Source organism: Sapajus apella, unplaced genomic scaffold (genome assembly GCF_009761245.1).
Source record: "Sapajus apella isolate SASKATOON/1434 unplaced genomic scaffold, GSC_monkey_1.0 scaffold29, whole genome shotgun sequence".
Lineage (NCBI taxonomy): Eukaryota > Metazoa > Chordata > Mammalia > Primates > Cebidae > Sapajus > Sapajus apella.
In genome coordinates this window covers 13,499,106-13,526,134 of record NW_022436969.1, presented here as the reverse complement: position 1 = coordinate 13,526,134, position 27,029 = coordinate 13,499,106, and the positions used below count along the sequence as shown (strand labels likewise).

General features: G+C 36.6%; 1 protein-coding gene across 2 annotated transcripts in view; it reads right to left on the bottom strand.

The window, feature by feature from the left end:
- SMCHD1 (structural maintenance of chromosomes flexible hinge domain containing 1) overlaps positions 1–27,029 on the bottom strand; it is a 159,599-nt gene that overhangs the window by 119,806 nt on the left and 12,764 nt on the right. For both annotated transcript variants that reach the window (XR_004273454.1, XM_032293271.1), the window contains exons 4-8: positions 22,434–22,516; positions 21,679–21,809; positions 11,366–11,480; positions 11,127–11,246; positions 1,295–1,461 (exon numbers count right to left, since the gene is read on the bottom strand). Coding sequence is in view for 1 of the 2 variants with exons in the window: in XM_032293271.1 (XP_032149162.1) it covers positions 1,295–1,461; positions 11,127–11,246; positions 11,366–11,480; positions 21,679–21,809; positions 22,434–22,516 (616 nt within the window). In the remaining variant the exon portion in view is untranslated. The remainder of the gene's footprint in view (positions 1–1,294; positions 1,462–11,126; positions 11,247–11,365; positions 11,481–21,678; positions 21,810–22,433; positions 22,517–27,029) is intronic.

Genomic DNA, 27,029 nt, shown 5'->3' with positions numbered 1-27,029 from the left:
GTTCGCAATCAGGGGATTGGGCACTCCTATTCTAGAATATTCATCTCTCCTCTCCTATAGCACTGAGACAATCTTACCGCAACATTTCAGAAACAAAACTAATAAATTTGACATCGTTTCACTGAAAATCAACACTTTGGAAATCAACGCCTCTTTATTCTTTAAGTAAAGATTTAAAAAAGATTATATTTTGATAGTATTACTCAAGATTATAAAATAATCATGCCTGTATCTGTGAAATAGAAATTTGCAATATTTCCTCATAATCCTTCTTTATTAGAGCCAAAGTATATTTTAGTTATGTGTTAATGTCCAGAGTTCCTTCAGTAAAAAGAAACTATAACTATAAAACAGCTAACAAAATATATACTTAAAGAAGAAAACTGCAATGTCCTATTTAAATACCTTGGGTAACAGCAGTGATAAACAGAAATATTCAAGAAGTATTCCTAAAATCAAATTTATTTTCCCAAAAAAAAAAAAAATTAAAATTCTGTTAGTATACATCTATGTACAAAACTGAGACTCTCAAGAGTAATAGTCTTTTGGGTAAATGTAAAAAGATACATTTTTTAAATATGAATTTTGTGCAGATGTACCCATTTTGCAAGTCTCAGTAATTCAGACTAATATAAATAAGGGAAACAATCCAGTAAACCATATGTATCACACAGCTATAAAAAATAATTTTAGAGCCATTAAATAACTATTCCTCTGATTTGGTCTAATGGGATACACAGTCCCTACAAGTTTTACTGGAATAAAAACACAGTAATTATTTTTAGTACTAATGTCATATAGGCACAATGTATATATATTTTTTATTTTAATAGGCTTAATGCATTCATTCATTTGATAAACAATTTGAGCATCTACCATGTAGCAAGTATTCTTCTAGAAAACACTGAAAATACAGCAGTGAATTTAACAAAAAAAATTATATATATACGTGGTATGGAAGATTATGACAGGTGCTATGGAAAGGTAGCACAAAATGGGGTTGTGGAAGTGACATAGTCCTCAATTTGACAAGTTGTGAAGTTCATTTTAAATTTTATAATATTGTAAAAATCCTGTTCCTCAAATAATGCTCAGTATACTAGAGATGATCTATAAGTATTTACAGAATAAATAGAGAGCTGTTTCAATAACAACAGAGTACTGAATAATACTGATGGGAAGAAAATGAGACAGAAGCAAAAAGGATACCAAAGAGGCCTCAATGTATCTGTAATATTTTCTGTCTTAAAAAAGCTAAGTAGCAACGTTTCCTAAGCCAAATATAATTACTTACGCTAACTGTCGTGTCCAAAGATGGAAATAATTTTTCAAGTACTGTATATGTTCTGGTTGTACCCCTGTGATAACCACAGCAGTAAAGCTATCTTTTTCCTTCTCCTCTATGATAAGATGATGTAGAAATCTTTCATCATCATTTGTAATGTGAACAGAATCAGAGGGCTACAAGAGTGAACAGAAATACAACAGATTAAATTTTAATTATACAAATAGCCATTGTATCAAATTTTAATGTGATTTACTTGGAGTTTCACAAATAGGCTTCAGAAAAACTTTTGGAGGAAACTGGTACAATACAACAAACTGGCTGAGTGTGTGACAACACTGTGAAGACAAGAGAACTTTCACACAGACTGCTAACCTGGCATGCATAAAAAGCACCCTCTTATAATGCTAAACCAATTTTAGAATCATAAAGGAAAAGGTAAAGACAAATACTGAGTTTTAAAACGCCTTAAAAAATTGAGGACACTTACCATAGGGTGGAATGAATCCTTGCTTGGGATATCTACCACTTAACTTGGTCAGAACCAATGCCCAGCCCTCCATGTTCAAGAAAACTACAGGGCAGGCTGGACCCAGCTAGCTAAGCCCAAATACACTGTGCTTAAAAGTAAAATTATCCTGGACACCAACCCACTTTCAGAGAATATCTAAAGTTTATGGAAGGAAAGCGGTAGGGGAATTTGAAGATAAAATTACAAACTTCTCAATGTGTAGCATGAACCTATGTTTTAATAAATTGCAGGCCAGGCGTGGTAGCTCGCACCTGTAATCCCAGCACTTTGGGAGTCCAAAGTAGGTAGATCACCTGAGGTCAGGAGTTAGAGACCAGCCTGGCCAACATGGTGAAACCCCATCTCTATTAAAAATATAAAATTAGCCAAGCATGGTGGCAAGTGTCTATAATCCCAGCTACTAGGGAGGCTGAGGCAGGAGAATCACTTGAACCTGGGAGGCAGAGGTTGCAGTGAGCCAAGATCGCACCACTGCACTCCAGCCTGGGCAACAAGCATGAAAGTCTGTCTCAAAAAAATAAATTGTGTGTGTGTGTGTGTATTCATGTACAGTCATATACCACATAATAACATTTTTGTTAACAATTGACTGCAGTGGTCCCAGATGATGACACAATATTACACAATTACTGTACCTTTTTATGTTTAGATATATTTAGCTACACAAATATTCGCCATTCTGTTAAACTGCCTACAGTAATAAGCTGTACAAATTTGCAGACTAGGAGCAGTATGCTATACCATGTAGCCTAGGTGTGTAGTAAGCCATGCCATCTACGTTTGTGTAAGTACACTCTATGTTCACATAGCAACAAAATAACCTAATGACACATTTCTCAGAATGCATCCCTGTCCTGAAGTGACAGGAGACTATTTCTACCGTGTATGTTGCTATATACATTTTTAAACTGTGAAAATAAAAATACAGACTATTCTAACTAAAACATTAGTTGACTTTCAAAAATAAATATGTATGATTACTTGCTTAATTAAAAAGTGCTGTATTTCTTTTAGAATTTGTCTACCAAATTCTAAAATTTCTGATAAAAAAAAAACCCTTAAGACTATAACCCTACAAAACCATTCTAATGCATCTCTACACATTAAATTACTAATAACACAGCTACAATATATACAAGTAACATTTCATACACTTTTAGTCAGTAAATTAGTCAGAATTGACTAATGATGCAAATTCATTATCCAAATATTTATCAAGCATCTTCTGTAAGCCCTATGCCTCAACTTGGGCCTGAGAAAGATAGGTTCAAGATAAACAGGACACTGTGTACCAATGGATAAATTAAAAAAAAAAAAAAAAAAGATAAATAGGACAGTACCTTTGTACTCTACAAATTCCATCTGGTAGGAGATGAAAACAACAAATGATTACAAAACAATATGCCATTATGTATGAAGATATGAGCCAAGAGGTACAGACATAAAAAGAGGATGACAGTCACCCAGCAGATGACTGAATAACATTTCAGACAAATGAAAACATGAATTTCAGAGTGATAAAGGAAACAAGGTAGTTTAGGATATACGATAAACATATGATAAAAGATGTGGCTGAGATGGCTGAATTAGAGCAGTGGAAAGTGGGTGGAAGAACGGGTAGATGAAAGAAACTAATACAAAAGACAAAATTAAATGTGCTGAATGATTACGAAAAAGGACCAATTTTAACTGCACGGCCAGTAGATGCCATTAACTTAAAAAGGTACCTGAGAGGAAGAACAGAGAAGGAAAGAAGAAGAAAGGTTTACGGATAATATTTGCTTTCTTTTTTCCTTTCCTTTCCTTTCTTTTTTTTAAAAGAGACAGGGTCTATGTTGCCCAGCTGGTCTTGAACTCCTGGGCGCCAGAGATCCTCCATCCTCAGCCTCCCAATGTGCTAGGATTACAGGCGTTAGCCATTGTGCCCAGCCAATATTCGACTTCAAATGTACCTAAAGTGAGTTATTCCTCAAACATCTAAGAAAGAACATCTAACTGAACCTGGAAATGGTTGGGCTAGATATTATCAGTTGGTATTCATCACCCATTCCTATGACCTTTCATTTACTCTCTTGGGCTATGAGGTTGGAAGGCAAAAAAAATACTGTTTGGATTGTGGATGCAAATTAATTTTCACCAATTAGAGGTACCAGCTAAAATGTGGATGAAAAAAATGAAGCAGAGGCTATTTTCTAAAGTTTCTTAAAGGTTTTCTGTTATGCAAGGCACTGAAAGATCAGTAACCAAGACCCATAGGTGTGCTGTATTCAGGAGAATCATCTTACGTGCAAAGACACACATAGGCTCAAAATAAAGGGATGGAGGAGGATTTATTAAGCAAATGGAGAACAAAAAAAAGCAGGGGTTACAATCCTAGTCTCTGATAAAACAGACTTTAAACCAACACAGATCAAAAGAGATAAAGAAGGGCATTACATAATGGTAAAGGGATCAATGCAACAAGAAGAGCTAACTATCTTAAATACATATGCGCCCAATACAGAAGCACCCAGATACATAAATCATGTTCCTAATGACCTACAAAGAGACTTAGATTCCCACACAATAATAGTGGGAGACTTTAATACCCCGCTGTCAATATTAGAAAGATCAACAAAACAGACAATTAACAAGGACATCCAGGACTTGAACTCAGATCTGGACCAAGTGGACCTAATAGACATCTACAGAACTATCTACCCCAAATCAACAGAATATACATTCTTCTCACCATCATGTCACACTTACTCTAAAATTGACCACATAATTGGAAGTAAATTACTTCTCAGCAAATGCAAAAGAATGGAAATCATAACAAATAGTCTCTCAGACCACAGTGCAATCAAATTAGAATTCAGGATTAAGAAACTCACTCAAAACTGCACAACTACATGGAAACTGAACAACCTGCTCCTGAATGACTAATAGATAAATAATGAAATGAAGGCAGAAATAAAGATGTTCTTTGAAACCAATGAGAACAAAGACATAACGTATCAGAATCTCTGGGACACATTTAAAGCGGTGTCTAGAGGGAAATTTATAGCACTAAATGCCCACAAGAGAAAGGAGGAAAGTTCTAAAATTGACACCCTAACGTCACGATTAAAAGAACTAGAGGAGCAAGAACAAACAAATTCAAAAGCTAGCAGAAGACAAGAAATAACTAAGATCAGAGCAGAACTGAATGAGACAGAGACACAAAAAAACCCTTCAAAAAAATCAATGAATCCAAGAGCTTGTTTTTTTGAAAAGATCACCAAAATAGACTGCTAGCCAGATTAATAAAAAAGAAAAGAGAAGAATTAAATAGATGCAATAAAAAAATGGTAAGGGGGATATCTATCACCAGCAATTCCACAGAAATACAAACTACCATCAGAGACCTCTATGCAAATAAACCAGTAAATCTAGAATAAATGGACAAATTCCTGGACACTTACACCCTCCCAAGACTAACCCAGGAAGAAGTTGAATCCCTGAAAAGACCAATAAAAAGGTATGAAGTTCAGGTAGCAATTAATAGCCCAACAACCAAAAAACCTCCAGAACCAGATAGCTTCACAGCTAAATTCTACCAAATGTACAAAGAAGAGTGGGTACCATTCCTTCTGAAACCATTCCAAACAATACAAAAAGAGAGAATCCTCCCTAACTCATTTTATGAGACCAACATCATCCTGATATCAAAACTTTGCAGAGATACAACTAAAAAAGAAAATTTCAGGCCAATATCCATGATAAACATTGATGCGAAAATCTTCAATAAAATACTGGCAAACCGAATCCAACAGCCCATCAAAAAGCTTATTCATCATGATCAAGTCGGTTTCATCCCGGGGATGCAAGACTGGTTCAACATACACAAATCTATAAATGTAATCCATCACATAAACAGAACCAAAGACAAAACCCACATGATTATTTCAATGGATGCAGAGAAGGCCTTCAACGAAATTCAACAGTGCTTTATGCTAAAAACTCTCAATAAACTAGGTATCAATGGAACATATTTCAAAATAATAAAAGCTATTTATGACAAACCCACAGCCAATATCATACTGAATGGGCAAAAACTGGAAGCATTCCCTTTGAAAACTGGCACAAGACAAGGGTGCCCTCTCTCACCACTCCTATTCAACATAGTATTGGAAGTTCTGGTCAGAGCAATCAGGCAAGAAAAAGAAATAAAGGGTATTCAATTAGAAAAGAGGTAGTCAAATTGTCTCTATTTGCAGGCGACATGATTGTATCTTTAGAAGACACCATCATCTCGGCCCCAAATCTCCTTAAGATGATAAGCAACTTCAGCAAAGTTTCAGGACACAAAATCAATGTGCCCAAATCACAAGCATTCCTATACACAAATAACAGACAGCCAAATCATGAGCGAACTCCCATTTACAACTGTTACAAAGAGAATAAAATACCTAGGAATACAACTAACAAGGGACATGAAGGACCTCTTCAAGGAGAACTACAAACCACTCCTCAAGGAAATAAGAGAGGACACAAACAGATGTAAAAACATTCCATGTTCATGGTTAGGAAGAATCAACGTTGTGAAAATGGCTATACCGCCCAAAGTAATTTATAGATTCAATGCTATCCCCCATCAAGCTACCACTGACCTTCTTCACAGAATTGGAAAAAACAATCTTAAACTTAATATGGAACAAAAAAGAGCCCGCATAGCGAAGACAATCCCAAGAAAAAGAACAAAGCTGCAGGCATCATGCTACCTGACTTCAAACTATACTACACGGCTATGGTAATCAGAACAGCATGGTACTGGTACCAAGACAGAGATATAGACCAATGGAACAAAACAGAGGCCTCAGAATTAATGCCACACATCTACAACCATCTGATCTTTTACAAACTTGACAAAAACAAGCAATGGGGAAAGGATTCTCTGTTTAATAAATGGTGTTGGGAAAACTGGCTAGCCACGTGCAGAAAGCTGAAATTGGACCCCTTCCTTACACCTTATACAAAAATTAACTCCGGATGGATTAAAGATTAAAACATAAGACCTAACTAACACCATAAAAATCCTAGAAGAAAACCTAGGCAATACCATTCAGGACATAGGCATAGGGAAGGACTTCATGAGTAAAACACCAAAAGCAATGGCAACAAAAGCCAAAATAGACAAATGGGATCTAATTAAACTTAAGAGTTCTGCACAGCAAAAGAAACTATCATTAGAGTGAACTGGCAACCAATAGAATGGGAAAAACTTTTGCAATCTACCCATCTGACAAAGGGCTAATATCCAGAATCTATAAAAAACTTAAACAAATTTACAAGAAAAAAACAAACAACCCCATCAAAAAGTGGGCTAAGGATATGAACAGACACTTTTCAAAAGAGGACATACATCTGGAGTTAATTTTTTTATACGGTGTAAGGAAGGGGCCCAGTTTCAGCTTTCTGCACATGGCTAGCCAGTTTTCCCAACGCCATTTATTAAACAGGGAATCCTTTCCCCACTGCTTGTTTTTGGCCAGTTTGTCAAAGATCAGATGGTTGTAGATGTGTGGCATTACTTCCGAGGCCTCTGTTCTGTTCCATTGGTCTATATCGCTGTTTTGGTACCAGAAATACAGCCGACAAACATATGAAAAACTGCTCATCAACACTGGTCATTAGAGAAATGCAAATTAAAACTACATTGAGATACCATCTCACACCAGTTAGAACGGCGGTCATTAAAAAATCTGCAGACAACAGATGCTGGAGAGGATGTGGAGAAATAGGAATGCTTTTACACTGTTGGTGAGAATGTAAATTAGTTCAACCATTGTGGAAGACAGTGTGGCAATTCCTCAAGGATCTAGAAATAGAAATACCATCTGACCCAGCAATACCATTACTAGGTATATACCCAAAGGATTATAAATCGTTCTATTATAAAGACACATGCACACGTATGCTCACTGTGGCACTGTTTACAATAGCAAAGTCTTGGAGCCAACCCAAATGCCCATTAATCATAGACTGGATAAAGAAAATGTGGCACATATACACCATGGAATCCTGTGCAGCCATAAAAAAGGATGAGTTCATGTCCTTTGCAGGGACACGGATGAAGCTGGAAACCATCATTCTCAGCAAACTGACACAGGAACAGAAAACCAAACACTGTGTGTCCTCACTCATAAGTGGGTGTTGAACAATGAGAACACACAGACACAGGGAGGGGAACATCACACACCGGGGCCTGTTGGGGGGTGGAAGAGCTAGGGGAGGGATAGCAGGGAGTGGGAGTACTGGGGAGGGATAACATCAGGAGCAATACCTAATGTAGATGACACGGGGTTGGATGCAGTAAACCACCGTGGCATTTATATACCTATGTAACAATCCTGCACAATCTGCACATGTACCCCAGAACTTAAAGTATTAAAAAGAAAAAAAAAGTAATCAAAAACCACAATTGCTTTTGCACCGACCAAATAATAAATTCATTTATTGTTCAATTCCAAAAAACAAAAAAAGCCACTGCAGCCCTAGTTATGGCCACAAATTCTGTGTTCCAGTATTGGAACAATTGTGGCAGTGAGATCATTCCAACTCTTGGATCACAGATACAGCAGTGAGTTCCTGAATTCCAGACCCAGTGGTGGTCTTCTAACTGAATGATTACAGCAAATGTTGCAGCACCCCTCCAGGATAACTTCAGAGAGTCCTGGCATCATTCTAGAAGGCTTAGCCATAACTCATTTCTTTGGCCCTTCCAATAATCAGTAAGCATCTAATTCCCTCTATTAAATATGTTCTGTGTAAAGGGCCTAGGATAGTTTGTTTCCTTTACTGAACCTAGCATGATTTACTGTCTCAATTTTAAAAGTTTTCACATGAAACACAGATTTGAGAGCTTTTGGTTTAAGCAGCAAATACACATCTATAGAAAAGGCAAGACTGTTGACTATAGAACAAGAACCACCAACTCCACCCACATTCTGAAAACTGCTCACAGGTCAGAGAGAGTAGAGTTGTTCAACAAAAATAGACTGGAAAAGACTGGTCAGAAAAGGAAAAGGACCCAGTACCTGTTGGTACCCATGAAATGTTTGCTGGGAAGAACTAAGCACAAAACATAGAAAAGGCAGAAAAATGGTGCTCCAAGAAGCCCAGTTCTATACAAGCTTTGTAATATGTACACAATTTTGAAAGCCACTTAAATTCTCAATTCCTATTTTTCACCAGTTTTATCATGGCAAGCAATAGTTCCACCATTATATTTTATAGGGCTTTGTGATGGCTAAGATAAGATGGAAAAAATAAGATGAAATATGTAATTTGTTAAGTAAATGAAACAAAGAAAAGAAAGTAATATCCTGCACAAAGTGAGTATTATTGGAAAATAAAAGTGGATAATAAAATGAAAAAAAATTCAACCTACCAACTAAAGAAAGAAAAGGTGTTTTTTTAACTTACCAAATGGTCAAGATTTTGCTGTCCTTTTTCCCTCTCTCATTCTTTTGAAAAATAAATGGTCAGACAAGTACTTCCATATAGTTATTGGAAGTGTACATGACTTTGGGTTTAAACTTTCTGACATGCAATTTTGAAATACAAGCCATGAACATATAAAAAGTCCAAATTCAGGCTGGGAGCGGTGGTTCACGCCTGTAATCCCAGCACTTTGGGAGGCTGAGGTGGACGGACGGACTGCCTGAGGTCAGGAGTTTGAGACCTATCTGGCCAACATGGTAAAACCCCATCTCTACTAAAAATACAAAAAAAATTAGCCAGGCATGTTGGCATGCACCTGTAATTGCAGCTACTCAGGAGGCTGAGGCAGGGGAACTACTTGAACCAGGGAGGAGGAGGTTCCAGTGAGCTGAGATGGTGCCACTGCACTCTAGGCAACGGAGCAAAACTCCATCTCAAAAAAAAAAAAAAAAAATTTTCAAATTCATTATCACAGCTATTAAAATTATAACAATCTAAGAAAAAAAATCTGTAATTCAGGGAAGATGTTATGCAAAGATATTCATGGCAATGTCTTTACAATTATTCTAAAATCCTTTATATAAGCCAAATGCTCAACAGAATAGTGAAACTATGTTACATTCATTGAAGGAAATGTTATAAGGCTACTAAAAACTGTTGTGTATCAAAATATTTTATAAGATGGGAAAATACTCAACATACGAATTTTTAAAATGTGGGATCAAAACTATAAGTACATATTTTTAAAAGTTGAATTTGAAGGAAATTCACCAAAATGCTTCAGTAGGTTTCTCTAGGACTTGGGAGTATTTTTATTTTCCTTATGCTTTCCTACATAGTTTCCTACAAGTTGTTTTAGAATCAGAAATCCAATTTTTTAAAAGTTCAAAATTACTTTTTAAAAACGTTGTATTGTTTTTGAGACAGTCTTGCTCTATCACCCAAATCGGAATGCAGTGGCATGATCATAGCTCACTTGCAGCTGGGCTCAAGTGATCCTCCTACCTCAGCCTCCCGAGTAGCTAGGACTACAGGTACACACCAACACACTTGGCTTTTTTTTTTTTTTTTAGAAAGTTTCCTATGCTACCCAGGCTGGTCTTGAACTCCTGAGCTCAAGCGATCCTACCATCTTAGCTTTCCAAAATGTTGGTAGTACAGGAGAGAGCCACTGCCCAGCTGTAAGTCACTTTAAAATATTTATCTATAATCCCAACACTTTAGGAGGCCAAGGTTGGAGGACTGCCTAAGACCAGAAGTTCGAGGCTGTGGTGAACTGTGATAGCACACTACACTCTAGTCTAGAGAGACAGAGTGAGAACCCATCTCTTAAAATTATTAATAAATAAACTAACTTACATATTAAATATTTTAGATTAAAAATTATGTTTCAAACAGAGAAGAGTTAAAGAAATATACAATAAATATTTACTCACCACCAAGATTCAAATTTGTTAACATTTTGTCTTATTAACACAAGAATTTGAATGCGAACTTATAAGAGCAATCTCTCATTTATTTCTCTGGAGGTCCAATTTTCTGAAAGTCCATTATCCTATTATTGGTTTTCTACTCTATGATTTTATTATATAACATAAATTTTAAAATCCAAATTCGGAACAGGGAAAAAAGTTTACAATCCTACAAGCAATCTACAGAAAGCTTAGTAAGCTTTATGAGACAACTTGTCTGAAGATTTCTGGCTTGAGAAAGCCCATTTTTGTTATTAACATAACTAAAGGAAAGAGTAACTCATTTTGAAAAATTCATACCTTCATGTTAAGTTCTGTTCTACCATCTATCCAAAGGAGTAAATTTACAATTATGAGTTAAAATGTATCGTACCTTTCTGTTTCTAATATATCCACTATATATTGCCTCTTTATTTTTCTCCTTCTTCTCAAAATCTTCTTTAGAAAGCACAAGCTCATGAACATCTTGGGAATCTGCAGGTTTGCTTATCATCTGTTAAATATTAAAAAGAGTACTTTTAAAATTCCTAATAAACTGGTTAACACATTTAGACAGAGTCAACTTGAAAGTATTTTGACAAACTTTCATTTACAAGAAATTTTTTTACTTACTCTGGCTGATTGTCCAACAAAGAAGACAGCTTGCTTGCCCCCAACACCAAAATAGGAAATATCACTATTTAAACTGCGTGGCACTGGTACTGGGCGAACATATCCTGAATGGTCACTAAAATAAAACATTACATTAATGCAGTCATTTTAAACAAGCTACTTAAGTGCCAAATGAAACTTTCATTGCACTTGTATTCAGTGTTAATAAAATGATCACCAAGCCTGCAAACACCCCTAACTGAAAGGTGAAATAATCAGTATCGAGACATCTACTCCAGTGCATCTCAAAGTGTAGTCCCTAGGCCAGATGCATCAGTTTTACCTGAAAACTTTTAAAAAATGCAAATTCTTGGGCTCAATCCTATTAAATCAGAAAATCTCTCAGCAAACAGGACTAAATAAGTATTTTTATTATCCTTATGCCTCTAAAACTTTCCCTTCAAAATTGTTTACTACGTTAAAACTTGCTAAAATATTGTCTGAATAATGGTAATTAGAGCAAAGGAGATTCTCATTTCCATGTATCATGATAAATGAAGAACTCTGAGGGAATACTGAGCCATAACAACATTCTGAAGAAGAGGCATCACTGGTCTTTCAAAATATAGGCAAAGTCCACAGGGACATCATCCCCCAATATCAGAAATAAACGGAATAAAGGTGAGACTGGAACCACTATTAAACTCAACGGAAAGATTAAAGACCAAGCAGATGTGATATAGCTGGAGAGAATTAGAGAACAGAAAGATACAAAGAATGTAACCACAGGAAATAAAGAAAACTGAAAATATGAAAAAAGACATAAATGACCAAAGGAAAAGATCTCATATAAGATTAAACATAGTTCTAGAAAGAGAGGGAACAGAAAATGGAAAATAGCTGTAAATATTCTTGAACCAATAAAAAACACGGCTTCACAGATCCAGGAAAACTGAAAGGGCCCAAACAGGACACATAAAAAGAAATCAACGTCATTGTAAACACCAAAAACCAAACAGAAAAACTAGAAAATAGGCTGAGAGATAAAACAGAATAAAAGAGATTAGTAGGCTTTGACAGCTACAGTAAAAGACAGAGAAGAATATTATCACTATAGTGCCTGAAAAAAATCTGTTAACCTAAATTGTCAACTAGAGAAAAATAAAGAATTTATAGATAAAAACCAAAGTAATTTATCACCAGAAGACTTGATTCCTGCAAGCACAATCTGACATACAAGTGGTCACCATAATATGATACATACAAAGGTAACTTTTTTAAGTACTACATATGAGATATTTACTGTGTGGTGAAAAAGTGGTAGTATATATATTGTTGAATTTCTAAAAAGTCAGACTTTAAATGCTTTCAAAAGTTAGACTTTAAATACTTTCAATAACAAAAATGTCATTTCAGGAAGGGAGTGACCAAAGCTAACACAGTCCTTAAATTGGGAGAAGGAAAAGACTTTTAATCCTGAAATTTAAATACGCATGTTAAAATTTCAAAGAAAATCAGAAGATATAAATTCTAAAATATCAAGGAGAAAAAAGGCAGAGCAAGAAAACAAAACAGCAGAAGACAATAAATTTAAGAGAAAACAGAGGAAACAGAAAGAATGGGATAAACAAAAACTTTTTAATTGGTATAAAAAGTCCTATCCCCATATATAAATAATCACAATAGGCCGGGCACAGTGGCTCAAGCCTGTAATCCCAGCACTTTGGGAGGCCGAGGCGGGTGGATCACGAGGTCAAGAGATTGAGACCATCCTGGTCAACACGGTGAAACCCGTCTCTACTAAAAATACAAAAAATTAGCTGGCATGGTGGCGCATGCCTGTAATCCCAGCTACTCAGGAGGCTGAGGCAGGAGAATTGCCTGAACCCAGGAGGCGGAGGTTGCAGTGAGCCGAGATCGCGCCATTGCACTCCAGCCTGGGTAACAAGAGCAAAACTCCGTCCCCAAAAAAACAAAAAAAAATCACAATAAACATAAAGACAACATTGACCAGGTAGGATACTGTAATACCAGAGATACAAAACAACAAAAGAGTATCCCCTCACAACACCACCTGCAACATCTACACACAAACACATCCACATACAACACACACAAACTGTCTACAGAAAATAACACACACAAAATTCCTCCCAACACAAGCTTGCATTTATACAAAACACCTCACACAATATACAAACACACCACTACTTTTTTTTTAATATATATTTTATTGCGTTTTAGGTTTTGTGTTACATGTGAAGAACATGCAAGATTGTTGCATAGGTACATACATGGCAATGTGGTTTGCTGCCTTCCTCCCCATCACTTATATCTGACATTGCCAGGCCCACAATCATTTCTTTCTCTGTCTCTCTCTCTCTCTCTCTGTTACTATGGCAATACTGCTAGGAAATAAGTTGAAAATATCCTCCAATATTTTCCTTTAAAATATTTCTGGGAAAACATACCAAAGTTTAGAGAAGGGAGAAGCTCAGTGATAAAACAGCATATATACATCAGCTCAGGCAAAACTAAAGAGATCTCTCCACTAGTTAGAAATGCACACACTCATAATCCCTTTTTCAACCCAAATGACCCATGCAAACCAAATCTAGGCAACAGCTCTATCACAGCAAGTAAGGCTAAGAATATATATTTCAAGACAGTCTCAGACTTGTGTTAATGAGTCTAGAAAATTTCGTATATCCACTCAAGGACTATATAAATATCCCTTTATGAAGATAAATAAAAGTAGAAAAGTATGATTTTAAGAAACAGTCTTATACCAGAGCAGTCCTCTGGAGAATTAGGAAATTCACCTCCTTAAGGAATAAATTTACATTAAGTCCAAACAATTTTCAGAAAACATTTTAATACAATGAAAGAGGACACTTAATCTTTGGGAAATTTTGATGGAAACGAAACGTAAGAGGTGTTTCAAGTAAGAAAAATTATCAGGAGGCAGTGGTTCACTCCTGTAATACCAGCACTTTGGGAGGCCGAGATGGGTGGATCACCTGAGGTCAGGAGTTTGAGACCAGCCTGGCCAACACAGTGAAACTCCGTGTCTACTAAAAATACAAAATTAGCCAGGAGTGGTGGTGTGGGCCTATAATCCCAGCTACTTGGGTGGCTGAGGCAGGATCGCTTGTACATGGGAGGCAGAGGTTGCAGTGAGCTGAGATCATGCCACTGCACTCCAGCCTGGGCGACAGGTAAGACTCCATCTCAAAAAAAAAAAAGAAAAAGTTATCAAGAAAGATGATCAAATTGGTAAAAGAAACTATATCTAAATGACTGCCAGGAAACCAGGGTAGAATAACTATGTATGCATGTATCTCATGATATTGAATCTAACAGAGGAGGAGAAAAAAACAGCAAAATTAAGAAAGCTCCACCTCTAACAAAACTGGCCACCAATCTCAATCAGAGCCTCTGAAATAAATCTGCCAGGCATACGAAAATGACCAAATTAAAGTAGGGTGCTTAAACGTTACAAATGTATTCCTACATTAAAGCAAATACAAACATTAGAAAAGTAAACAAAAGCTAATCTTAATTTGCTGAAAACCAAATAAGACAAAGCAGCTTCTTCTTTAGGAATATTAGAAAAAATCCTGTTGGCGGTCCGTTTCTACAACTTAAAATAAATATGGCATGAGTCACATAGCATTTTTAACTTATTTATAAAATATTTCAAAAAATGGCTCTGACTTGAGAGCCTATTAATTGATGGGCAAGTTGAAAGTGCAGAAAAAGTAGCACCAATCCAACACATATCTGAATCCAGCTGACTTAACTAATGTCATATCTCCTTCTCCAATAAAATAATTATACATACACTATTACAATAATGTTCCAGGTACCCACGTTAACTTCTAAAGCAATAATTCTGATAGTGTCCAAATTATGAGAGAATTTTCTAGCTTTATGTAATGTTGTACATCTTTTTTTTTTTTTTTTTTTTTTTTTTTTGAGAGAAAAGATTTTTTTCAGTTGCCCAGGCTGGAATGCAGTGGTATGATCATGGCTTACCACAGCCTTGACCTCCTGGCCTCAAGTGATCCTCCCACCTCAGCCTCCTGAGAAACTGGGGCTACAGGTACAAGCCATAACACCTGGCTAATTTTTTTTTTGAGACGGAGTCTTGCTCTGTCTCCCAGGCTGGAGTATAGTGGCGCAATCTCGCCTCACTGCAATCTCCACCTCCAGGGTTCAAACAATTCTCCTGTCTCAGTCTCCTAAGCAGCTGAGATTACAGGCAAATGATACCACACTTAGCTAAGGTTTGTATTTTTAGTACAGACAGGGTTTTGCCATGCTGGCCAGGCTGGTCTTGAACTCCTGATCTCAGGTGATCTGCCTGCCTCGGCCTCCCAAAGTGCTGGGATTATAGGCATGAGCCACTGTGCCTGGCCTACACCTGGCTAATTTCTTTAAAAATGTTTTGTAGAGATGGGATCTCATATGTTGTGTAAACTGGTCTCAAATTCCTGGGCTCAAGCAACCTTCCTGCCTCAGCCTCCCAAAGTGTTGGCATTACAGGTGTGAGCCACTGACCAGCCTATTGTCCTGTATCTTGATAAGGGTCTGAGATACACAAGTGTATATATACATTTGTCAAAAATCAGTAAACGAGTGATCACTTCCAGAATGGTGGCATAGGAACTTCCAAGAATCCACTCACTGATTAAAGCAATGAGAACACCTGAAAAAAAAACTATCAAGATCAACCAGCATCAACTGCTTTAACAGCTGTCTGAGGCAATGAAAACAGTCAGAGAAAACAAGAATCTGACCAAGAATGTACAAGGAAACATGAGGTCTGCAGGGATTTTTAAAAGCTTCAAGATATTCACTAGAATCAATAAGGTCACTCCCACATGCAGGGCTATACACATATTCAAGAAAGAATTGAGAAGGTCCTAGTAATGACTCACCTCCAGCTTACCTTGAGGTTCAATACAAGCAAGAAGTGAAAGTAAGGCAGAGTTGTAAACTGCAACAGAGCACTAAAAACATGCCCCACTCTGCACGTAGAGCCCCTCAGCAAAAGCTGCGAGACTTAGTGATTCAAGACATTTAATATTTGATCATCAGCTGACCACAAAGCTAACTAATCAGAAACTTCAAGGGTAACACAAAGATAGACTTAACAGAATTCGTTCAGAAAAGCCACTACATAAACAAACAACAGATGAAACAACAAGTCTTGGGGAGAGAGGTGGTATCAGATTTCCAGGGTTCCTACATTATATTATAATATGGCCAGTTCTCAACAAAAAATTACAAGCCATGCAAAGAGATATTAAAGTATGGTTCACACAAAGGAAAATGAACAGTTGGTGGAAACTGTGGCAGAAGCAGCTCAACTATTTTAAATATAGTCAAAGAACAGAAACCATGTCTAATGAACTAAAAGAAAGTATAAGAATGATATTTCACTAAACAGAGAGTATCAGTTGGGACACACCAAACAGAGTATCAGGTGGGACACACCAAACAGAGAGTATCAGTTGGGACAAAAATCATAAAAGAGAACTGAATAGGAATTCTAGATTTGGAAAAAATAACCAAAATGAAAAAATCACTTAAGAGACTCATGAGCAGATCTTAGTTGGCAGAAGAATCCATAAATTTGAAGATAGGCTGATTGAAATTATTCAGTCTGAGGAACAAAAAGAAAAATGAAGAAAAAAAACCAAAGCCTCAGAGACTGTGCTATAGAACACCATCAAGTATATGGATAAGAGGAGTCACAAAAAGAAAGGGGGAAAATACCTGGAGGAAAAAATGGCCAAAAACTTCCCAAATCTGATGAAAAACTTTATTCTATATATCCAAGAAACTCAATGAACTCGAAGTAGGATGAACCCAAATCCATACCTAAACACACCAGCATTAAACTGTCAAAAGCCAGAGACCTCATTAGGGAAATGCAAAAAAAAAAAAAAAAAAAAAGAGACAAAAAGAGAATCTCAAAAGCAGTGAGAGAAGCAATTTGTTAGACAGAAGGGATCCTCAAAAAGATTAACTGCTAATTCTCATCAGAAACCATAAAGCCAGATGGCAGTGAGCTAACTAACATATTCAAAGTGTTAAAAGACAAAGGCTGTCAACCAAGAGTTCTTTACCCAGCACAAGTAGCCTTCAAAAATAATGGAAAGATTAAGACATTTTCAAATAAAAACAGGGAATTTGTCATTAGCAGATCTGCCCTAATGGAGCCATAGAGAGTTGCTTGGGCTAAAATACCAGGATACTAGAAAGTATTATAACTCAAATACACATGAAGAAATAAACAGAAAATAAGGTAGTGGTAATCACATACTTAGAAAAGACAGTATAAATGTATTATTTGTAACTCTTTTCCTATCTGATTTAAAAGATCAAGGCATAAAATAGTAAGTAGAAAACTGTAGTGACAGGGCTGTAATGTACAACAATCGCATTTATATCAAAATAATAGTACACAGAAATGGGAGGAGAACAAAGCTAAATAGGAGTGGTTTTTGTATACTATAGACATGTCATTGGCATTAATCCAAACTGTATTGTTATAAATTAAGATGCTGGTTGTAATCCCTAGAAGAACAATTAAAACTGTAGATTAACAACCACTGGGCAGACATGGTGGCTCACTCCTATAATCCCAGCACTTTGGGAGGCTGAGGCAGGTGGATTACTTGAGCTCAGGAGTTGGAGACCAGCCTGGGCAACATAGTGAGACCCCACCTCTACAAAAAATTAGCCAGGTATGGTGACACGCACCTATGGTCCCAGCTAAATGGGATGCTGAAGTAAGAGGATGGCTTGAGCCCAAGAGGCAGAGATTGCAGCAAGCCAAGACAGTGCCACTATACTCCACTCTGGACAACAGAGCAAGATTTGTCTCAAAAAACACAAAAAAAATATTAAAAGAAGATTACCAATTGCCAGGAGATAGAAAGTGACTACCACTTAGTACAGGGTTTCTTTTGGAGTTGTGAAAATATTCTGGAATTAGTGGTGATGGCTGCACAATTTTGTTAACTCAAAACTACTTAGTATACTTTAATACTGTAAATTTTATGATATGTAAATTTTATCTCCATAAAAGATAAATTCAATGAAGATACTTTTAAGATATATATAAACATTTAACTGTATAATATGTAAATTTTACCTCAAAATTAAAAATATTGAACCCTGGAAAATAATATGGATACTTTCAACACTAGGAAAAAGTATACTGATACTTATAACTTGTTTTAAACTGTATTAAAAAACCAGATGAACTAATGGTGGGACAGACAGATATGGAGTTCAACAGTAAAACCTAGATGTGGGTATGGGTATTTTCTGTAAAACTTCAACTTTTCTATATGTTTTTAAATGTTCATAATAAAATACTAAAGGAAGAAAACAGTGCTGAGAAAACACTCAGATCCCAGTTGAGGACCATTCTACAAGAAAACTAGCCTAAGCACCACAGAAAAATGAAAATATTATGAAAAACACAAAAGGTAGGGAAACTATAATAAAGAAGACCAGACATGACAAGAGAAAAAAAAAAATCTAATGAAAATCTTATGTTAGATATTGTTGCATTAATGATAAACTTTTTAGATGTGATAATGATTTTTAGTTATGAGAATCTACTTGTCCTCAGAATACACCTGCTACAGTATTTAGGAGTGAAATGTCACAAGCTGACAGCAGTGTACTTTCAAATGATTCAGAAAAACAAAGTGTGTGTTTGCAAGCGTGTAGACAAATAAATGTGACAAAATGTTAACAACCAATAAATCTAGGTGAAGGATATATGGGTGCTAGTTCTTTCATCTTGTCCATTGGCTTGAAATTTTTCAAAATAAAAAGGGTGAGGTTAGGGAGTAGTACCCAGGTAAATGAGAATTATGAATAATATTACCAAACTGAAATTCTTACATCTCCCTCTACTCTCCCCTTTATCTACAGTGCTACAATCATAATAGCATCCTTTCTGTCCTTCAAACACAAGACTCACAATTTCAGAGTCTTTGCTTTGCTGGTGCTTCTTCTACTTGAAACACACTGCTTTCTTTTGATTATTCAAGCCTCAACTCAAATATAATCTCAAAGAGGCTCTCATCTCCAACCACCTTATCTAGAGGAGATGTGCATCAGCCCTATTACTCTACTCTTTTTTTTTTCCTAGCAATCCATTCCTTCAACATTACTCTACATTTTATTCATAGTAATAATAACTGAAATGCTTCTTCATGTAATTTTTTGTATTTCTGTTTCTCTCTCTAATACATTGTGAGCTACAGGTCAAGACTGTTAGTTGTTTAGTACTTTTAGCCTGTTCTTTCCTTTCTTCCACAGCCTGTCTTCTATGGCATTCATCCTTGTATCCAGAAAAAACAAATGGAAGGAATAAAGCATCTGAGCACAAGCTAGAGGCTGAAGGAGTGCATCTGATCTTGATAGAAATTAGAGTGGGTCAAGGAACTGACACTGGACCCAAAGACAGTATGAGTACCTAACAGCTAGAATTAACAACTGATTGTTTACTGACACCAAACCTATAAAGCTAAGACTAAAAGAGCACAAAAAGATTTTTGCCAGAATTACAGTTTCCCTAATATTTGGTTAAGTTTAAAAGTTGGTGTTGTTCTAAGAACCAGAGAAAAATCAGTCAATGTCCCATGAATCCAGTTAAGATTTTCATTTCTTTCTACTTTTCTAGTTGATATAACTGATGTGTTTCTGATCATTTTGCCTTATCTACCATCTGTTCTACCTTCCCTTCCACCTAATACTTCTGTCATATGCTAAATCCTATCCTCACATTATTAAAGACTGGTCTTTGCCTTCTCTCCGGCTTTTTATAAATCCTTTAAGTGCCACATATTCATGAAAATAGTGAAATACAATGGCTGTGGAGAAGTCTAGGCCAGGTGCAGTGGCTCATGCCTGTAATCCTAGCACTTTGGGAGGCTGGGGCAGGCCGACCAACCTGAGGTCAGGAGTTCAAGACTAGACTGGTCAACATGGTGAAACCTAGTCTCTACTAAAAATACAAAAAATAGCTGGATGTGGTGGCAGGCGCCTGTAGTCCCAGCTACTTGGGAGGCTGAGGCAAGAAAATCATTTGAACCCAGGAGGCAGCAATTGCAGTGAGCCGAGTGTGTGCCACTGCACTGCACTCTAGCCCGGGCAACAGAGTGAGACTCTGTAAGGTCTGAGGTTAGGAATGAGAAGTAATAACTAAAATGACAGCTTCCATAGCTTATATTTATCGACTATTTACAATATGCCAGACTCTGTCCTAAGGATTTTACATGTACTAACTTAGTTGTTACAAAACCTTATGGGATACTATCCCCATTTTATGGATATATAAGCTGGGGCACAGAGAAGTAATGTAAGTTGACCAATGTCACACAATTAGTAAGTGGCAAGGCTAAAATCCAAACCAGGCCAAATGATACAAGAGTCTTTGTTCTTCATACTACATTATCTCTTACAATGGCACTATTAAGTCTTTAATAATATGATGAAAATTCTAAGGGTGCTGAAATTTTAGAAGCAAGACGGCCAATGTGCTAACTATATTAACACATTGAGATTGATCCTTAAATGTGGGTGACTTTTCTTGACACAGTAAAGAACAAAACAGGTTATGAACACACACCAACTATTTAATAAGAATGCCAAGTGACTCTTCCCAAGTATGCTGTTAGAAGTACAGCAACATAGCTTAAAATATCAAAAGACTTGTGGGTCAAAGCTCTACTTTACTAGAGCTCCACTAAGATCCCAAAGATCTAAATCTTTTTATGGCTGATGGCTTTTCGCATATTTTGTTTTCCCAGTGACATCCTCATTCAAGATATTTTCTACAAGCACATTCTGATACATAACTCCACTAGATTCTGCTCCTGAAATGTTTTGCAAAAAGAGCTCTGAAAGTAGAGCAATAGTGAGCTTCACAGAACCACATGCAGTTTTAGACATTTTGCAAATGGTATGAAGTGATTTCTAAAGCCTATTTTAAAACCATTCTATTGCTATAGAGGCTACACAGAGAAAAAAGGGGAAAAGCTCTAAGGTACTCAACATATCAACTCTTACATACCTCAGGAAATGCAAAATGAGCTGTTTAATGGAAAGACACAATATTATGTAGTTCTGACTATTTCTGAGTATCAATCATAAAAATTCTATAACATAAAAACCTAAATAAATATGCAGATAACAGTAAAAACTCCAATGTATTATATGCATCTAAAAGTATACTCAGTTTTTTTATCCTTATTAAAATACATAGCTACCCACAAAAAAAAAAAGTAAGGTTTTCTAACCTTTCAAAGTCACCTTGCCTTGTAAATTTTGATAACCTATACACGGCCCAGTTGTTAAGCTGTTTAGAGGTCATTCCTCTTCCATTATCTATCACTGCAACAGCAGGTTTTCCTTGTGTTTCATCAAAAAGCTATGAAACAAAATAAGTTCAAAAAGACAGGAAAAGTCAAATCAATATTTGAAACATAAAAAGGTAAATATGAAAAAAAGATCCAATGGGTTCATTTATACATTACTGATGGAAGTGTAAATGAATACAATTTTCTGAAGCAGTGTGTATCAAAAGCCTCAGAATTCTTCACGTCCTTTAGCCTAGAAATTCCATTTCTCAGAATTTAACTTATGGAAATATTCAGAGACATGTACGAAGATGTATAAGAATGTTCATCATTCCAGCATTCCTTCCAGTGGCAAAAACACAGAAAAAAATCTAAATATTTGACAACAGAACGCAAACTACCCAATTTATAATATAGTCAATAAGCCACTGCAACAATGGAATATTCATGATACGGCACATGTCAACAATGTACTGTTAAGGGAAAGTAGAAGATTACAAAAAACCAAATGTACACATACATGTACACATATATGCATAGAAAAAAAATCATAAAAAATTTTAACAATGGATGAAGAGACATCTGATAATTATTTCTACTTTTAGTTTTATCTTTATTTTCTAATTTTCTCCAATAAACTTTTACTATTCTTACAAAAGGAAAAGTTAAATTGCTTTACAGTATTATTTCCTTACCAATTTGATCTGTATTCTTCTGACACCAGTGTTACGAGAAGTAGCAGACAATGAATTGTCAATTAATTCTGCAAGAGCAAATGCTGCAAGAGATGAAGAAAACATCACTTAACTTTTCCCTCCCACATACTTTATATAAAAGTTCAAAGAAGAAGAAACTCTCAAGTACCTTAAAGCCAAAGAGCTAGAATTAAAGTATTATCCTGATCCTAATGATCTAACACATAATAAAGGCATCATCACCAATCACCACCAGCATCAAAAAAGCAGTCATCAATCAGTACTTGTTTGGCACTATACAGCATGAGTCAGCCAGCCATGATTCCTGGCTTCAAGGAGTTTATAATCTAAAGACAGACATACAGACATTAAAAGACAAACAGAAGACCATAACCATAAAATCAATAGTCTGCAGTACGTAATTACATCATGCAAAAGTCCAAGTAAGCACATTTAGAAATATGAGGGCAAACAATAAGTATCTCTCTCTTTTTCTTTAATTTCCAATATTGCAAGATAAGTATCTCCTGAAAGCTAATTTGGATATAGAATTCTTATGACTAACAAATTTTTCAAGTGAGAGAATATATCTGCTCAACTGACACAGAACTGCTATTGATTCACTACCACACGACCAACTTGACATTCAATCTATCACTGGCTCAACATTAACTAAATATTCTACTTTCTTCAAGATCACTATTCACACTATTTCCTGCTTTTATTCCCTTAGTTAAAAAGAAAGGGAACATATCAAATTTACATATCTTAATTCTGCAGAAGCTTAACCCAACGAAAGCTTTAATTAATCCAAAGTAGCACTCCAGGCTGGACGTAGTGGCTCATGCCTGTAATCCCAATACTTTGGGAGGCCAAGGAGGGCTGATCACCTGAGGTCAGAAGTTTGAGACCAGCCTCACCAACACGGCAAAATCCCATCTCTACTAAAAATACAAAACGTAGCTGAGTGAGGTGGCGAGTGCCTATAATCCCAGCTACTAGGAAGGCTGAGGCAGGAGAATCACTTGAACCTGGAAGGCAGAGGTTGCAGTGAGCTGAGATCATGCCACTACACTCCAGCATGGGTGACAGAATGAGACATCATCTCAAAAAACAAAACAAACAAACAAAAAAGTAGCCCTCCAGCAAGCACTTCTATTCATCCTAAATACTCCAAGGATAGCTATGTTATAAACTAAGTGCAAAGAAGTTACCACAAATCAGATTATGTACAAGGGTCTGGCTAAAGATGATAACTCCAGAAGATGAAGAAGGGACACTGTAGAAAATGGCAGGAAAAGAAACTTAAAGAGAAATTTGGAAGAAAGAAATAAGTAGAATTTAGAACCTGATTAGATGAAAAAGAAGAGGGGAAAAAGAAATTCAAGATGCATTTGAGTCTCTGCCTCTAGAAGACTGGATAAATGGTAATATTTCCCACAAAGAGGAAATTCAGAAGGGAGGAAAGAAAAATTTGATTTAGCACTGATGCCATACCACCACATTAAGTTCAATGAGCAGAGGTGTTCCAAAGAAAGCTGAAGGAGATGCTGTGCTTAATTGAGACTAAAGACAGTTAGAGATAAAGACTTTGGTTCATTAGATAGGTACAATAGATAAGGCTTGGATCAGTTTACTAAAAGCATAAAAAGATCAATATGACTTGAAGAAATGTCCACCAGAGTTAAAAAGAACCAGAAGTAGGGAAACAGACGTAGGGAAAGACCCAGGAATGTACTTTAAAGTCACAGAAATCAAACCAAGAATGTGAACACTGAGGTTCTCTGCTTATCCATATAATGACGGTATGAATGAAAACTGATATGGTTTTTATGTTTTCATAATGATGGTGGAATGAAAACTAATCAATCTGAAATAGTTAAACTACATTAAAAGACTTCAAAATGAATACTTTTGTTGACTCTACAATTACACATTTACCAATTTATACTCAGGAAAAGAATTAAAGATTCACTCAATTTTTTTTTTTTTTTTTTGAGATGCAGTCTTGCTCTGTCGCCCAGGCTGGAGTGGCGGTGGCATGATCTTGGCTCACTGCAACCTCTGCCTCCCAGGTTCAAGCAATTCTCCTGCCTCTCAGCCTCTTGAGTAGCTGGGATTACAGGCGCCCTCCTCCACACCCGGCCAATTTTGTATTTTTAGTAGAGACCGTGTTTCGCCATGTTGGCCAGGATGGTCTCGAACTTCTCACCTCAAGTGATCTGCCTGCCTCGGCCTTCCAAAGTGCTGGAATTACAAGCGTCAGCCACTGCGCCCAGCCAGATTCACTCAATTTTAAAATATTTAAGCACCTACTATGCGCCAAGCATCGTTCTAGGAATGGAACAAAGCAGATGAAGGTTCTGTTCTTATGGATTCAACATTCTAATGGAGGAATGTGGGAAGGAAAATATAATCATAATAAATAAATAAATTCTACAGCATGTTAGAAGATGGTATGTACAATGGAGAAAAAAGAGAAATGAAATAAACTGACAGTAAAAACACAGGGGGAATACAGTTGCAATTAAATAGAGTTAGAGTTGTTGAGAAGACAACAGATAACCAAGACTTGGATGAACTGAGGGAGTAAGTCCCGGGCTAACTGGAGGAACCGCATTCCAAGCAGAGGGCCCTAAGCTGAGAATATGGATGGCACTGGAGGGGAGTGAAAAAGCCAGAAAGGTAGTAGAAACAAAGTCAGAGAGATGCAAAGCAGAGCTACTAAGGCCCTGCAGGTAGCTGTAAGGACTTTGGCTTTTACTCTTAGTAAAATGGGGAGCCATGAGTGCCTTCAGCAGAAGAGTGACACAATCTGACTTCTCAAACCTTTTACGGGCAAGGATGAAAAGAGAGATACCAGTTAACTACCAGTTAGTGTAATCCAGGCGATATGATGGTACCTCAGACCAGGCCGTAGCGATAGCAGGGGTAAGAAATGGTCATTTTAAGATAAACATTGAGAATAGGACCCAAAGGATTTTCTGTTGGATTAAATACGAGGTATGAGACACACAAGTATCAATTTGATTTTTGGCCTGTGCAGTTGGAAGGACACAGGGATAATCAATTCAGATGGGGAAAACTATGTGTGATATAAAATTCGGTGAGCAGATGATGGTTCCCACTTTAGATATCCTGGAAGAGATGCCACATAGGAAGCTGGATGGATAAAACTGGAATTCAAGAGATAAACCTGGCACCATTTTCAATATTTAACTAAAAGCCATTTCTTACCTCCTCTTTGTGAGAGTCACTTCCATAATGATGTTATTTAGAACCATGAGATAGGACCTGATCACCAAGTGAGAAAGTAAGATACAAGATAAAGGGCAAGGACTAAGCCCTGAGGCACTTCAACATTAAGAAGATGGGGAGAGAAGAAACGGCAGGCAGTGAGGTAAGAAGAAAATCAAGGTGCTTATAATCCTGGAGCTTTGGGAGGCCAAGGCAGAGGATAATTTGAGACCAGCAATTTGAGACCAGCCTGGGCAACATAGCGAGATTCCATCTCTACAAAGAAAATTTTATTTCTATTTTTAATTGCATTTTAGGTTTTGGGGTACATGTGAAGAACATGTAAGATTGTTACATAGGTACACACATGTATTTTTAATTTTTCTCACTCTGTTGCCCAGGCTGAAGTTCAGTGGCACAGTCATAGCTCACTGCAGCGTCGAATTCCTTGGCTTAAGCAATCCCCTGCCTCTGCCTCCCAAGTAGCTAAGCAAGGAAGGCACCACAACATCCAAATAATTTACGTATTTCTTTGTAAAGATGAGGTCTCATTATATCTCATTATATCTGAAGTCCTGGTTTCAAGTGATCTTCCAACCTCAGCCTCTCAAAGTGCTGGGATTACAGGCATGAGGCACTGCATTCAGCTACAGAATTTTTTTTTTTTTTAAATTACCTGGGCAAGTTGGTATGCACCTGTAGTCCTAGTCATTTAGGAGACTGAGGCAGGAGGATTGCTTAAGCTCATGAGTTTGAATGTGCTGTGGTCACACCATTGCAAAAAGGAAGAAAATCAAGAATATGGACTCTCAAAAGCCAAATGAAAAAAGTATGTCAAAAAGGAAGAAGTGACAAAAAAAAATCTCTAATAACATTTCAAGAAAAATGAGAACTGAAAATTAAAAACTGATTACTGGATTTGGTTGTTGGTGACCATAAAAGAGTGGGTACAGCAGAGTGGTAGGCGAAAATGCCTGGTCAGAGCGAGTAGGAAAGAATGGGAGGAAAATAAGTACTGCTGACAGTGAATGCAGTCAACTCTTTGGAGGACTTTTGCTATAAACAGGAGCAAAAAATTAGGCAGTAGCTAGTGAAGGGCTGAAGACTGTAGTGTTTTTAAGACTGGAGACCTTTTTTTGTACAAAAAGAACAATGTAGGAGGTAATAAATGTACTAGTTATATATTCAAGCTCTGAAGTCACTCTGATAAAGTTTAAATGCTGGCTCAACTATTCACTAGTAGGGTGGCCTTGGGCAAGCTACCTAAAATCTCTTAGCCCCAGTTAATTCTGCAAAAGAGGATATTTACCTACCACACAGGATTAAGAAGTAAACGAGACAATACTCATTAAGTACTTG